This window comes from Grampus griseus (genome assembly GCF_964374135.1).
Source record: "Grampus griseus genome assembly, chromosome: 7".
Taxonomy (NCBI): domain Eukaryota; kingdom Metazoa; phylum Chordata; class Mammalia; order Artiodactyla; family Delphinidae; genus Grampus; species Grampus griseus.
Window position 1 is genome coordinate 32,802,625 of NC_139001.1, and position 17,112 is coordinate 32,819,736.

General features: G+C 36.4%; 1 protein-coding gene across 1 annotated transcript in view; it reads left to right on the forward strand.

The window, feature by feature from the left end:
* Positions 1-6,906, forward strand: part of ICA1L (islet cell autoantigen 1 like) — a gene marked incomplete at its 3' end in the record, with an annotated part of 53,483 nt that extends 46,577 nt beyond the window's left edge. Inside the window, exons 12-13 of the mRNA XM_082658383.1 lie at positions 2,023-2,112; positions 6,791-6,906. Coding sequence (XP_082514509.1) covers positions 2,023-2,112; positions 6,791-6,906 — 206 coding nt within the window. The remainder of the gene's footprint in view (positions 1-2,022; positions 2,113-6,790) is intronic.
* Between the last annotated feature and the right edge of the window lie 10,206 nt (positions 6,907-17,112).

Here is a 17,112-nt window from a genome sequence, read left to right on the forward strand (position 1 = left end):
TTCTGAGGCATCTTTGTTCATGCCCCTCTTTGGCTGTAATGTTCTCTAATAGAGTGTGGACTTGGGCCCAAATATTAGGTTCCCATCCAGTGTTTCCTCCGCCACACCAACCTTGAGGACTCCCTCAGTACTGCCAAGTGGAAATGCTTTCTCCCTCCTCTGGCCTCCTGCAGTGCTTTACTGGTTTTCATGGATGTGATCATAGTTCTTTTTTTTAATATAGATTTTATTTTTGTTTATTTTTGGCTGCATTGGGTCTTCGTTGCTGCGCTAGTTGCGTCGAGCAGGGGCTACTCTTTGTTGCGGTGCGCGGGCTTCTTTCTCATTGCGGAGACTTCTCTTGTTGCGGAGCATGGGCTCTAGGTGTGCTTCAGTAATTGTGGCTCATGGGCTCAGTAGTTGTGGCTCACAGGCTCTAGAGTGCAGGCTCAGTAGTTGTAGCGCATGGGCTTAGTTGCTCCGTGGCATGTGGGATCTTCCTGGACCAGGGCTTGGTGTTGGCAGGCGGATTCTTAACCACTGCACCACCAGGGAAGCCCTGCAATCATAGTTTATCCTGCCTTATATCCCTGTCTTTCAGCCTCACGGCACCTCACGGTGTCTTAATGCATTGTACTTTGTATTAAAATAATTATGTTCATACTTTATCTGCAAGACCATCATGCTTTATCCAATCTTCAAGCACCTCAAGGGCACATGATCTGTGGGGTGATTTATCTTGGTGCTTTCTATGACAGCAGCATAAAAGTTAGCTCAATAAATAAAATAAATATCAGTTAAATAATGACTCAGTTAAGAATTGGTTAAATAACCTAAAAGTAAGAATGGACCGTACTATTTGATAACGAGTCCCCCTGTCTAGGATAATTCAGATGTTTTGCTTGTGGTAAAATTTTAGACAGCAGCTATTCTCGTGTGGCATATCGATGGCCCAATAGTTATAAAGATTTACAAACTGATTCACTGTCTGCTATGAACTCCTGCTCTCTCTCCTTCACTTGCCACATCACCAGCAGCTCTGGACTCTTCTCTTATTTTCTGGCCGTACAATATCAACAGGATTTCTGCACTAGTCAGAACGTCTGTCTTGGTTCCTGCCTGCAGGCTGATGGGATATTCCCACGTAATAGCCAAGGCAATTGTGTTTGAGTGTCTTGCTGAGTCATCAGGCAGTTTAAACTGTTAAAACTTCTCCCCGCACAGGACTCTTCCTACTTCACTAGTCTCTCCTTTATGTCTACCTCTTTTTCTCCTGTGATGTAGACCAGGAAGATGAGCTGCCCTGAGGGTTTAAAGATCTATGTTCTAGGAGCCCCAAGTAAGAACTTGGGCCTCAGATGACCTCTACTGTACAAGGAAGGTAGTAGGCCAGATAATCTAAGTTCCTTTCTAGTGCTGTGTTTTAATTATAGTATAAATACGTTTTCATGTTACAGTAGACATTGCCCTGTGTTACTAGTATTCATAATGATACTTTTTAAGGAGTATATCATATTTCATCACATTTGTCCACCATAATACACTTAATTCCTTCCTTATTGTTTCTACTTTTTCATGTTATAGATAATGCTGCAATAAACAAAATCATGCATGTACTTTTTCCTTCAGTTAAATTATTTCCTTAAGATAAATTTCTAGGAATGGGATTACCAAGTCAAAGGGTATAAACCTATTATTCATAGGTTTCAGGATTCTAATTGTCATGTTTATTTCCTCTCTTCCTGACTCCTTACAGCTTCTCTTTCTACACCTTATCCATTTGCCATTGTTTTAAAGAAAAAAGGCTTATATATTTATTTCAGAACCACTTTGCAAAATGTAAGAAAGTCTAACTCTAGCTGGGACTAAACTTAGATGATTTGAATAAAATTCATAATAGCAGATATATGTCTTATACTGTGGAATATTGCCCTGGTACAAAGATTGGAGGACTTTTATTAGATATTTTCCCCTTTTCCTGTTTTGCTGATGCTACTTTCTACTTGATTAATAATGGATAATTCATTATTTCTCTTTCCCCAGGCTGGGCCTCCCAAGGGGGATTAGAACTTCCTCTTTCACACATTGATAACCAGTCAGTGCCTTCACAGAGTCCAAAGAAATTAACAAAATGTAAGTTATTTACTTATATTATCACAAGTAATATGCCATCATATTAACAATCAGTCAAATTCAGGTAAATTTAGAAAAGGACCATGTTACAGTCTTCACCTCATATTGTCCAGAAAAGTACTTTGTTAATAATGAATTAAAATGAAAGCTGTATCTAGCTATCCCTCACTGTGGAAAGAATTGAACAGAAATTGTGAGCTGCCATAGTAAACTCAATTCTGTACCTTAATCTTTTATATTTTGTGTTAAGGTTTGTTGATAATGGATAATACCATTAGGGATAGAAGATGCCCTTTGTTTACAGAATGCCTATTGACAAAGAACGCGCCCAGGGTCTTAGCATAAGGCCTGGTACGTAGTAATTGCTAATATATATTGAGTACTTACTATATATATTTTTAAAATTTATTTATTTTTGACTGTGTTGGGTCTTTGTTGCTGTGCCCGGGTTTCCTCTAGTTGCAGTGAGTGGGGGCTACTCTTCATTTTGGTGCGTGGGCTTCTCAATGCAGTGGCTTCTTTTGTTGCGGAGCACGGGCTCTAGGCGTACTTACTATATTTTGTCTGCAGAGCTGGTCCATGTTGTAATTACCATGTAGGATATACATAGAAAATTGACACATTCTCTGTCTTGCAGGATCTTAGATACATATTAATCTTAGTCACTGATGCTGATTTACCTTTTTAATTGGACATAATTTCAGATGTACAGAAATATTTCATAAATGAAAATGGCACAAAGAACACATGTATATCCTTTACTCAGATTCACCTGTTGTATTTTACCCCGTTTGCTTTATGCAGGCTTGTGTGTGTGTGTGTAATGCGTGTGTTATTTTATCTGAACCACTTGAGGGTAAGTTACATACACCATGACCCTTTACCCCTTAATGCTGCAGTTTGTGTTTCCTAAGAATAGGTATATTCTCTTGCACAACCATAGTATGGCTGTTAATATTAACGTAATCCTTTTCTATGATCCACCATGTATGTGTATTCCATTTTTGTGAGTTGACTCCATAATGTCCTTTATGGCACTGTCCCCCTCTGGGACAGAGAGTCTAGGGTCATGTATTGTATTCAGTTGCCATGTCCCTTTAGTCTCTTTTAATCTGAAACATTTCCACAACTTCTCTTTGATTTCTGGACATGGGCATTTTAAAAGAATATAGCCCCTCTGGTCCACTGTTTTTTGTTTTTAATAGACTGCTCCTTATTTCAGTTTTATTTGAGGTCTCCTTATAATTAAATTTAGGTTATTCGTTATCCTGAATATATCTAGTCAGGTTGTCCTGACTAGAATACACATAGGTGATGCTCCTTTCTCAGGGTTTCACATCTCAACGTTATTCCTCTCTCCCTCATGGGTGTTGTTAATGTTGACCACTCTATCAAGGTGTTGTCCAGTTTTTCTCCTATACAATTACTATTTTGTTTTATTTGATCTTCCCTTGCAATTACTAAGCAGTCTGTGGGGAGACACTTTGCGACCTTGTACACGTCCTGCTCTTTGTCAGAATTTCCACATAGATTTAGCATCCATTGTTGCTTTTTGCCTCATTCAGTCTTTATTGTGATGGATGAAAAGTGATTTTTCCAACCCTAGCACTCCCTCCACTTTTGTTTATTGTAAAAACACATAACAAAATTTACCATCTTAACCATTTTTTTTAACATCTTTATTGGCATCTTAACCATTTTTAAGTGTACAGCTCAGTAATGTTAAGTATATGCACATTGCTGTGAAACGGATCTCCAGAACTTTTCATCTTGCAAATCTGAAACTCCACCCATTAAACACTAACTCCCCATTCTCTCTCCCCAGCCCTGGTAACCACCGTTTTACTTTCTGTTTCTATGAATTTGACTACTTTAGATACCTCATATAAGTGGAATGTATTTGTCTTTTTGTAACTGACTTATTACACTTAGCATAATGTCCTCAAAGTTCATCCAGGTTGTAGCATGTGACAGGATTTCCTTTCTTTTTAAAGTTGAATAATATTTCATTGTATGGATATACCACATTTTGTTTATCCATTCATCCATTAATCACATTTTTAAAACATCCTTATTGACATATAATTCACATGCTATACAATTGGCTCCTTCCACCATCCATCAATACCCTGCTGTAAACAAAAAAATACCTTCTTCCCCATTTACGAATGTATTTATTGTCAGAATAGATTCGTATTTTTTCGATGGTTTATAATCACTACTATACTTAATCATTTTGGTGCTCAAATTGCCCCTGTGTTGACCAGTGGGAGCCCTTTCAGGCTGACTTCTGAATCCTTGTGGTATCAATATTTTAAATTTTTCAAATAATTTTAGTCCTACAGAAAGGCTTGCAAAAATACAAAATATTTCTATATGTTTTCACCTAGATTTCACCATGTTCACCTTAGTCTCTCTCTATGTGTGTAATATGTATGTAATTTCTTCTGAACTGAAATTATTCTGAGACTAAGTAGCAGGCATAATGCCCCTTCACCCCTAAATACTTAAGCATCTGTTTCCTAAAAACAAGGACATTCTTTCACAAAATCACAATTCAGTGATCAAAATCAGAAATTAACATTGCCACACTGCTATTATCTAATCTATAGACCTTATTCATATTTTGTCAATTGTCCCACTAATGTATTTTGTAACAAAGAAGATTTTTTTCCTAGTCCAGGATCCAAACCAGGATCACACATTGTATTTAGTTGTCAAGTCTCTTTAGTTTCTTAATCTGGAAAAGTTCCTCAATCTTTGTCTTTCATCGTTTTGGCTTTTTTTGTGGTGTACAGGCCATTTGTTTTGTAGAATATTCCTTGAGTTGGGTTTATCTGATGTTGTCTCATAATTAGACTCGTGTTATGCATTTTGGCAAGACTAGCAGCACAGGAACGATGTTGTGTGTTCTTAATAAACCGTATCAGGAGGCACATGATGTCTATTTTGTCCTATTGCTTATAACGTTAACTCTGATCACTTGGTTAAGGTGGTGCCGGCCAGGTTTGTTCACTGTCAAATTACTATTATATTTTTCCCTTTGTAATTAATAATTATCATGTGGAAAAATATTTTGCAACTGTGTGAATGGCTTATTTCTGAGTATCAAAGTTGCACCCGCTAATTTAGCATTCGTTGATAATTCCTGCGGTGGCTGTTGCCAAATGGCGGTCTTCCATCTCCTCTCCCCTCCGCCTTTATTAGTTACGTTCTACTATATGGAAAAGCTTTGTCTTGTCCCTCATTTTTTACTTATTTGTTGGTATGTATCATTGTGGACTCCTGGAACCCTATTTTAATTCTTCCTAATGCTTTGGGATAAATCGATTGGGGAATCCATCAATTCCAAGCAAATCACAGATTCACAGCAGCCACTTCTGAATATAGCCATCCCTTAGGGATTCAGACTATTCATAATTATAGTTTTCTCTTCTTAAACTCAGTAAACTGAATTGTGCTAAATTATTAAAAATAGAGACTATAAAAGTGAGTAAATTTCAGAATTGAACACGAAAAGGCTGAGGTATTGGGAAAGCTGCTATTTGCCTATAATCCTTTGCTGTACAGTAGAAACTAACACAACATTGTAAAGCAATTATACTCCAATAAAAATTTAAAAAATAATAAATTATATGACCATTACTTTACAGATGAGGAAGCAAGGGCCCCTGAAGTTAAATGACTTGCCCATTATTACTTATTAGTAGGTAGTATACCCAGGACTCAAAGCCAGAATTTGTGTGGGTATCACTGACACTACCTTGGGGTTCCCAGAAGCAGAACTGGACACACAATGCAGCCTTTCACTCTGTCCTGATCCCTGAGGCTTGGGATCCCCACAGCCCAAACTCCAGCCCTCTGATCCGTGGAAATTGGTAACCATGAGTGATTATAAGAGAGGGTTGCCTTAGACTCTTCTGAGCAGGACTGCCTTCCATCCTTTGCCCACTGCGTCCCTGGTCTTAGGTCTTTAGATTGTCCCCTGGCTCTCAGCCCTGCTTTCTGGACGCCCTGGCCTTCAAGAGCCTAGCTTTCTGAGATGACCCACTGTCTGCGCCCTGCACAGTTTTTTACTAGTCCCAGCCTTCAGTATAGATGTGTATCCTTGACTATCATCTGCCACACAACTTGTACACTATCGATATATGCAATTTTCCAGCCAGGTAACAAACAGGAAGTCGTATCCGAGACATAACCCGCTCCATAATATATATATATATATGTATTTTTCCATAATATATTTATCAAAAATTTTAAAGTACACATGGAAATGTGATAGGATTAGGGGATTTTCCCCCCTATGTCTAGTATTTTAATATTACTTTTATAATAAATATAGGTTTTAAATACTAAGTTTACAAGTGTAATGTTCCTACTTTGTAGGAACAAAGGTTAAATTCTGAACTTACCTGAGAGCCTTCTACTTCCTGCCTTTTCACTTTTAATCAAGTCCTTTCTCAGAGCAACATGCAATTACTTAAATAGCCTCAGCAAAGCATGAGGTTATTTGCATTAGCTTTTCAAAATTATCCTCAAGGAGACGTAATTGATGTTTATACTTGTCAACTTCTTAAATTTGATTCAAAAGAAGCATCTACTTTAAAATCATAAAAGTGGTACAATAATGTGATTTTTAAAATCTGAGACTCTAATGTGTTTTTTTCTTTTTTAATAGCTCCCAACAGTGGTAACCAAGACATGTCAGCCTGGTTCAATCTATTTGCAGACTTGGATCCGCTTTCAAACCCAGATGCTATTGGACACTCAGATGATGAACTTCTTAATGCTTGACTGAAGTTATGATGCCACTTCGATGGCCTTGAGACACCAATTTTGCAACTTAACTGCCTTTGTGGAAAGGAGTTTATGTTGTCACCCATATACGAAAACCTTGTGTTTGCAAGGTTAGACAGATGGAAAGGACCACGTTTTAATACATTAAGTATCTCTTTAATATCTTGGATTTGCAGCTGTTGATAATATATGGAAAATATTAGAAACTTTTGAGTCTGAAATACATACCAAAAGTTAGTTCAAAAATAACAGCTAGGAATAATTATCAGTAGGAGTTGCGTTTATCTGTTTGGAAAGCCTTTTATGTATAAGTTGCCTTGCTGGCTGTGAGAATTCTGTATCTAGAGAAAGGACAGCATGTAAACTGGGTTGTGATTGGGGGTTGGTTTTTAAATAAAACGGTGGCAGGGGGAATTCTCTGTTGTGGAAAATAGCACTAGAACCAGACCAGTTTTTTCTTTAGTTAGAAAGGTAGAATAAGATTTGAGAACTCAATTTGCTTCAGTGAAATCACAGAGAAACTTGGTGCTTGTTTTCTCCACTTGGAGGCTAAAATGTAATATTCCTTAGTTTTTTTCCTTCATACAAAATCATGGACACCCCCCGATTTCATTATTGAATTTTCTTGGGGAAGTAGCAGGATGATTTATTTGCTAAGAAGTCCATCCTTTGCATAAACAGAAAAACCTCTCTTCCCATTTTATAAACCACAAGAATGTCCATCCTATGGTGGTACTTCAGACATTGTCCAAGTGTCTTCAGGCTTGATTCTTCACACATTGCTACTACAATGTACTGTATTCATATGCTTCCTGAAAGAAAATGAGGGGAGGATACTCCCTGAGCAACTGGCAGTAGTGTTCCTGAAATGACCCAGAAACTTCTATCTGAATGAGGAAAAAGAATTCTAATTAACTTACCCTCGTACAGATTTGCAATACTTACTACCCCACATTTCTTGACATGATTTAACCCAGAATGCTTTCTGGCAAAGTTACAGAAAGCTCTATACCATCAGTAAGGGAGTGTTTTTCCACTTTTCTGTGGGTGACATCATCTGAGGCTCTATTTGATTACTAAGGACAAACTTACCCTTAAAAGGTTTAGAGTCTAAGTATTGGAAGGAAGGCTATTTAATGAAGTTAGCATAAGCTAATGAAAACATAGCCACTGTATACACACAGTCACTCAGTTTCCTATTCTTTTTTCCCATCCACCCTTTAGTTCTGAGGCAGTTCACCAAGTGTCTTGTTTCGTCATCCAGTCCATTGCATCTGCATAAGAAAACATTTTAACTAAGACGTTCACAGTAGTTTTCATTGTACTCCTAGTTCTAAACAGGCTTAATTATTATTTACAAGAGAACTGCTTGTAATCTCTGAGTCTCTGTATACAGAAAAACATTTTTTAGGAATGGACTAGGGCAGATAAAATGCAGTCCACTTCCCATCCACAACAGTCTGGCCTAACTACAGTCTGAACTGCCCACAAGCTATTTAGAAAACCACAACTGTGGTCAAGTAGTGTGTAGGCTGGAAAGACCGTATCTGAGGGTCAGAAACATGGACTTAAGGTTATGTAAATCCTTCCTTAAAATATTTTCACACGCTTATTCCTATTTCTTTACTTGGTTAACCATTAAGAAGCATTTTGTAACTCTCCCTTTTTATTCAGTTTAATGCCCCAGAATGCAATACTGTCTTTGTTCCACCAAAATTCAATCACCAGGGGTTATAATTATGAATCACTATCTAAATTCTATACCCATGGTTGCTCTGTGCTTTCAACTTTGAAGTATCTCAGAAAATGTTAATTTTATGTCTTGCGTTTTTGCCATTTTTCTTTCATTTTCACTAATGCATTAGTTCAAAAATATTTGTATCGCTTCCTCACATGCATGCAGAGCAGTCCTTGTTATTTCATGTAAACAAAGACACTCAACGCAGAGGAAAATCACTAGTCTCTCCAGGCCCAAATCCCAGACCATGAATGTGAAGGGGATACTAACCCCAATTTTCCAAGAGCAAAGGTTATCAAAAAATAGAAACATACAAGGATTTTTATTCTTCAGTTCTTAATTTCGCTAACATTTTCGCTTTCAACAGAGTATGTAGTTGCTTGTTTAGCCTCAGAGCAACATTAACTGCCTTAGCAAGTCTAGTTATAATTTCAGCAAGTCTGACTGCATTTTTGAAGTGCACATTTAAAACTTTGCTATTAAAATGAAGGTAACTATTCACATTTTCTCAAGATTATTTGAAGCTCAGTCATTAATTTAAGGTCCAGAAACAGAAATTTGGCTATATTATACCTAAAATAGGTATAATAGGAAAGCTAAAATAAAAGACAAACTAAAATAAGAAACCAAGCACATATTCAGTAGGGAGTGACAGGAAGGACAGGATAAACACAGAACAGAAAAGTGATCAGTTGCTTCCTGGTTAAATCTAGAATAACCATTCAATAAGAAGTATATTAATTAACCTTAACCAAGGGTGGGCTGAGAACAACTCTTTCAAATAGATGGATGCTTTTTATATTAAATGGGGGGAAATAGCTATGTTATACTTTTTAATACCAAATAAGAATGCATTTAAACTTAGAAGAGCCCCAGAAGAACTAAAAATTTGCCTAATCTTTCTTCAGCCACTTTATAAGAGAGGCAGGAATACCAGGGCAGATTAAGATCAAATTGGTATAACTTTGTATTTTTTGAAATCTTTCATTAATTGTAAAACATAACTGTATGTGATTAGAAACAAACTGTATTTTAACGAAACAGGTTTCAGTATTTGCACAATGAAAAAGTGTTTGTATTTCAACTATGGATATTTCACATAACTATCTTTATAGACCATCTGGAAGTGTAGAGGTCTTACAGCATATGAACAAAGGAAGTTTGAATGTGCTATTTTTCTGAGCCTCTTTTAATAAAGATTACAAGATGGCATAAAGCAAAGTTTATTTGCTCAAGTGTTCAATACAATACAAATCCAGTTATTGTTTCTCTATTCAAAAACTTGGGTTTTACCTCAGGACCATAGTAATAAGAAAGTAGTTTGAATGATACAGATACCACAGAATGAAAATAAAACCAGGGCAATTAATATCTTTGTGAGACTGATTCTTTCTAATTTACTTCATGCAGGAGGGACTTCGTGGCGTAAGATATGGGAAACAACAGGATGTGTGTTCTTTGTGTAAATACTCTCAGTAACAAAATACAAACAAATAGCAGAATTTTGAGCCTAGAAGCAATAACCAGTGAAATATAAGCCATAACATTTAACCTGATTTGTTGAAGGGAGGAATAAAAAGCAAGGCAGGATTGATTGATCCAGTTATTTCTACCTTCCATAGCACGGGCAGAGCCCTGCATTTCCTTACCTTGAGCAATGAAGCAGACCCAGAATCTTGGCATATAGACATTAAACTAGGAAGGAAACACAAACTTTAAAATATTAACTAATTCAGCAGTATTGAAAGTAATGCATTTAAAACACAACAGTAAGGTATTTAAATATAGCAAAGAAAACCTATAGAACAGGATAGGAAGAAAAACGTTTGTTCGTTAGGATGGGTCACATCCATAAGCCCAACATAAAATTTCTTCCATGTTTTATGTGCCATTTAAAAGAAGACTAAAGAGTTCAGCAAGAACTGTCCTTGGCATCTAAAGTCAAGACATGGTTCTCTAGTCAGTGGTGTAAATAAACCAATGTCCAAAAATAAGTACAACCTGGAGATAAAGGTCTGAGTGGTGTCATCAGGTAAGATTTTGAAGGGCATGTTTTTACATTAAAGAAAAAAGAGTTGTTTTCTTTATCCCAATTCAAAGTAATACTCTCATTTAAAAGTCTGTAAAAGTAGACGACAAAGAAATGATCCACCAACCTACCAAACAGGAATAACTACTGTTAATATTATATATGAACTAAATTGTGATCCTAGGTCAGGGGTTCCCAACCCCCTGCTGTTAGGAACCGGGCCACACAGCAGGAAGTGAGCGGCGAGCCAGCGAGCTAGCGAAGCTTCATGTGCTGCTACCCTTCGCTTGAATTACCTACCGCCTGAACCCCCTACCCGCTCCGGTCCATGGAAAAACTGTCTGCCACGAAACCGGTCCCTGGTGCCAGAAAGGTTGGGGAGCCCTGGTCTAGGCGATTTCATTTTATAGTCTGTCTGAAATGGGCATACCAAGTAACTGAGGTTAAAAAATTACTTTCATTAAGTCTTTACCTCAAAAAGTCAGTTAAAAAAAAAAAAATCCACCAAAAATGTGAAGTTGCTACTTTCTGCCTCTCTAACAGACGTGCTCCCCAAATTAAAGAAAATATTTCTTTTGAATTTCTGCAGCTATAGCAACGTTAAAACCCAGAGCTTGAGGATTTGTGTCACTACCTACCTTGGTCAGGAAGTGGTGTCTAACCAGGTTACTTTGTTTTCGCCCTCTGAACCAAGATGCCAGCAGTTGAAGCAATGAAGAAGACCACAAAGAACAAACAAGGCTATGACCCAAGGGCACAGAATCTGCGATGATACCAAACACCTATACTTTATTAATGTCACTGTCATAGGAGAAGTAGCAGTAAGTCTGAGTTCTAGAATCAGAATTGGTTCAAAGCCAGATTTTGACATTTCCCAGATGTATGACCATGGATAAATTAATCTAATTCCAATTTTGCAATGTATAAGACAGTAACTAGCAGTACCTGGCTTCACAGGGTTAATGTAAGCACCAAGCCTGGCACTTGGAAAGCCATCAGTCAGTGTTACCTATTTTTATTATGATTCAGCCTAACATCCTTGACTATATTATACTTTACAAGGTAAAATGAATTTTATGGGATCATTTTCCGTGACCAGCAACTTGTGGCTTTCCTAAGGGATGAATAAACTTACCTAACAAAATAGAAAGGAGATGATCACATGTGTCTGCTTCCAGATTTTTAAGTTATTTTCACACTCACTAGCCATTTAACTGACAGCACTGGCATCAGCATTTCCTAAAATCACATAAGAAAACTAAAGTTCAGAGATGTGATTTCTTTGCCTAAGATCCCATGACTATTAAGCGACAGAGCCAGAAGTAGTACCCACATTGTGGCTTTACCTGCACCTCCTCTGAATCATCCCAGTGATCTCAAAAACTAACTGCTTAAGGCATGGTACTGAGATGAATGGTCATACTACTGGGTTTCTGGCCATCAGAGCTCCATGACAGTCTTCTCTAAAACACAATGATTAAGCATGACTCATCCATGCTACTGTATAAAATCAAAGAGTATATGGCAATAAATTCTCAGTTTGAGGAAGATGCAAACTGCTGAAAAGACAAGAATTTTTAAAAATAAGCCCAGCAATTTGGAGATGCTTAGTAAAGAGAAGTAGAAACAATGTATTTAAAGAGTCCAGTATCTGTGTTAAGATACCAGACCAACTCCAAAACACAGATACAGAAGTTGTATCTACAACAGTATTTTTCAAATCATTTTGATTACAACTCACAGTAAGAAATATATTTTACTTCACAACCTAGTACAAATATATCCCTATGGCTAGCAAAAGCTTTACATACAAATACTATTTCCCTGATGTCTTCAATATACTTTTGTTTCCTGTTCTGCTTCATTAAAAAAAAAATGTTGGCTGGACCCACTTAATTCATTTCAAGACCCAAACAGTTTGAGAAACACTGAACCGAAGAGACACAAAGGCTATCTGTATTATCATACCATGTTCTAATAGAGGTTTAAAATATTTAAAAAGCAAACATAATCTTAGCAAGGGAAAAAAATGATATTGATATACATTGGCAGGGAACTCCTAGGAAGAGGATACTATTTCACATCCAACCACTGAAAAGCAACTAAGGAAAGCAACTGAAAGGTCTATAATGATCTTTTAAGGAAAGGATCATTATAGACCTAAAAACTTTTGGGGGGGAGGGCGTATATTTAATACTAATGAACCAAAGCAAAAAAAAAAAAAAATCAAATAAATGGGGGAAGATGGGAACACCCAACTTGAGATCTAACTTTGCTCCTCTCAACCTCTTTAAAGGTGGAAGGAAAAGACTGAGAGTAAAAAGAATGGGAGAAAATGTTACGCCAATTTGAGAGATTCTCTTCACGTTTGCTGCTGTGTTTAATTATAATGTTATAGATATAATCTCCAAATTCTGGTTAACATTTACCCCCAGAAATAATTTTAGAATTTCTTGCAAAGTAATTTGGTGACCACTTTTTATGACAGGCAGCTATGGTGACACTTTTATTTCACTTAAAAGATGACCCTGCTTTCTAAATGATTATACTGCATGCAGGCTTCATACAGATTAAACCCTTCAGCCTAAACAACTGTCTTGCATTTATAAACCACCAACACAAAGGAAGCAGAAAGAATGAATTACCAAAACAAACGGGGGGAAAAAACTCCTCTATCTGTACTTTAGAATGAAATTAAGTGACTGCCCCCAGCTAACTCTCTAACAACCTGTAAAGTGCTGAATTATCTATAAACAGGTACGTCTTTCAGCATGCTTGCTTATATTTTAACATTTGCTTAGCACTTAACACAAAGATCAGGTGCTTTCAGTTCAAGAGCAAGTTAAGGAGGTAGCAAGGAAGTAACAACTGACAATATTTTATATCCTGCTACCTAACACAAACACAAATTCATTTTTCTATCTGTGAAAAAGAACATACTAAAGTTATTTCAAGCTAGAAATGTCTGAAAAGAAAGAAATTTGAATTTGAGGCAACATTCATAAAAGTACACAGAAAAAGATTCAAGAAGAACAGACTTTATTTTTAACATAAAACTTCTATTTTCTTGTGAGGCAGCAACAAGTGTTCAGGTATAGGGAATACATAAGTACACAGTAACAATATTTATCACCATTGGAAATGCTGTTTTTTGGGAGAATTTTGTTAGAAAAACGAAACTTTAAAAATTGCATTTTAAAAAGATTTACACAGCTTCAACAGAGATGAAAAATAAAGACTTTTAAAAAACATAAATTATATTCTTCAACAGGATTGTATAGACAAAATATTTTTCAGGGCTGCTCTGCTTATCATTAATTTAGGCAGAGTAAAACATAAACCTTAAAGTGCGAAGTTAAGTGTTTTAGCTTTCTTAATGCAAATTCAGCACGTCCACTGGTCTGGTCTTGAGACACTGAAATTCTAAGCATTAAGGAATGAATCTTTAGAATAGTAAATTCAGTAGTGGCAATTTTTCTTTTATTTCCTTTAACAAAAGAAAACTCTGACAACCCACTCTTAATCTTGGACATACAGAAAGCTATAAATTCTGCTATTTTTTAAATACCTTCTTCCAGTAAAAGCCAACCATTAAAAAGAAAGAAAGAAAGAAAGAAAAAGGCTTCCTTGTTGCCAGTTATTCCACAGTTAACAATAGCACCTTCTAAAACTCTGATTTGGCTTGTCACAAATATAAGAAATATTTAAAACAAAATGAAGACTCTAGTTAAAAAATAATTTTGGCATCCATGCTCACCATATTAATCAAAGAAGCAAAACAGGTATTTTTAAAACATAACTGCTCACAAAAGCCATGACAAGTCATATAGACTTAGTAATGATCAGAAACCGTAAATTCATGTTATCACCGCAAGGAAAAAACCGTTTAAGAGTAAAAATAACTTAACACTGACAAAGTTTATAACCAGAGAATAGCTTTCTTTTGCTGAAATATACAAGCCACCTATTTCTTTCTTTTACCACAATGGAAGTAAATTTATTTAAAGTTTTTAAAAATTTAAATTATATTCCCATTGAAGCTATTCTAATTTATTTACCTTCTGTACAGTTTTCTACAGAATAACAAGATAGTTATGGAATGTAATTTTAGAAAACAATGTTATGCATTCTATTGAGAGTAGACCCATTTTTTAAAAAAAGTCAACCACCTGTGAACCAAGGTTACATAAAAGCCAAGTAGACTATGACCAATATTTTTGCAAGACTGCGTAAAGCTCAGATACTTAAAAATTAGCCCTTTGGCACTGGCAGTTAAGAGTTTTTTATACCTTGTACCTTGCCCCCCTCCTCAAATCTCAGGCTCTATTTCTCCCAAACATGAGGACTATGTTTAGTTGCCATATAATTCATTTACCTGCAAATTCACATTCTCCTTACAACCAGACATTAAAAGTTCCACCTCTAAGACCGTAAATAATACTATCTTAAACTTGTTCTCCCATTCTGATTGTAAATTACTTTAGTTTAAGGATATATGAAACTCTACAGAAAGATGTGAGTTAGATAAACATGCACAACAGAGTAAGAAGGAAAACTGTTTACAAAGTGGCATTCTAGTTGTGAAACACCCTTGTGACATGTACAGATGGAGAGGGAAGTAAGTGTAAGGCAAGGAAAAGAACACAGAATTAACAGAATTCAGGTAATCCAAAAACTGATTTTGGATTTTTCTGAAACATTATTTTTTAACTTCCTACCATCGATACCAACTCACCCGATTTCAGCTTTACCTTTGTTTTGTACTTCTGACAGAGCAGTTCTCAGTGGTGAAATGGTACATAGAGGCAAAGAATCAAGGTTCTCAAAGGACCTACTGACCAGGACATTTAGACTTTGAATAACTTAGCTTTTCCTGATTTAGAAGCCACAATGTACTAATTTCAGGAAAATTAGTTTTGGACAGAAAGGGTACCAAAATTCATCAATGCCACCAACTGAAACCTGACAGACTTATTCAAACGTTTGAGTTTATCTAATTTGCCTAACTACATCTCTGTTTTCAACTTAACAGGGCAAAATTTTTAATTACTTCGATGTTTTAAAGGTACATGAGTATAAGAAGTCCTTTCAGAAGATTTATTGCTACCACTAGCTTTTCTTTGATGGGATATATCTGGACATACTGACATATTAACCTTCTAAACTATATCCCTTTTACAAGTATTTGTTCTCTCCCTATAATATGTATAGGAACATTAAATTATTGCATCATAAGGTAGTTTGTGAAGATCTTAGAAGGATGCTTTCTATCAACAGTTTGCTATAACTTTTCAAAAAGAGCTGCTCCTCAATTTCACTACCACATACCCAGACATGAAATACTGCTGTCATGTGATACTGGCAGTGACTGTATTAGGATGAGCCTAAATCCAAAACCATGTGGATTCTTCAAAGGTTCCTGTTCTTTATGCTCCAAAGCTCTCCTTGCCTGTTTTCCCCACCGTGTGGAATGCTGGAGGGAAAACTAGCAAAACCTATAGGCAACATATCTCAGTGCCAACCACCATAAAGGAAACGTCAGTCGCAAGATTGTGACTAAGGATTGCTATTCAACGGATTACACTCCTGGCAAACTACTAACCCTGACCAAATCCACAAGACAACAACATCACAAAAGCAAAGGAGGAAATCCATGCACAGCCATTTTAGGATCTCGTGGGGCTATGATACAGTGACGGTTAAAGGTAGAACGACACCTGTGGGAAAGAAAGGAGATCATGTGATAAATATTGAGCAGAAAACCCAAGGGGCTCCTTACTCCTAGCTAGCAGTCGACACTGGGTAGTTAGTTTCCTTTTGGCTCACTGACTTTTAAACCAAGTTCCAATGATGTGTGAGAACATATTAAAGCACTTGTCTCCAGATTATAATTTTTCTGACCACATGGTGAAATGTGTACAGGAGTAGTGAGGAAAAGAGCAGTTTTACAAGTATTTCACCCAAAGCACAAACATCTGACATCAAAAAACATAAATCACATAATGTACTAATATTGCTTTTTTATCTCTTTTATATATACTTGTTCAATGCATTTACCTATCAATTCTTGTTTGGGAGAAGAACACAGTCATGAGATTAAGATTGCTAGGAAAATGTCAACAATCCCTTTGGTCCCAAAGCTGAAAACAGCTGAGAAAAGCACACACCTAGAAAGGGAAACAAGAAACAGAGGCCAAAGAATCGTCTGAACATCCTGTTTGCTATGTTTTCAGAAAACGTAACATTGGTATTATAAAATAGTCATTTTCATATAAAAGATGGTTCTTGCAGCATCATTCACGTCTCCCTTCAAGAATCATGTTTGCAGGGATCAGTTTTTTATCTGTTTTTACCAAAGAAGTCTAATTTGAAAGCAAAAAACAATGTGATATCAGCCCTCCAAAAGGAAAGAATGAAACCTTTTTCTTCTTTCAAC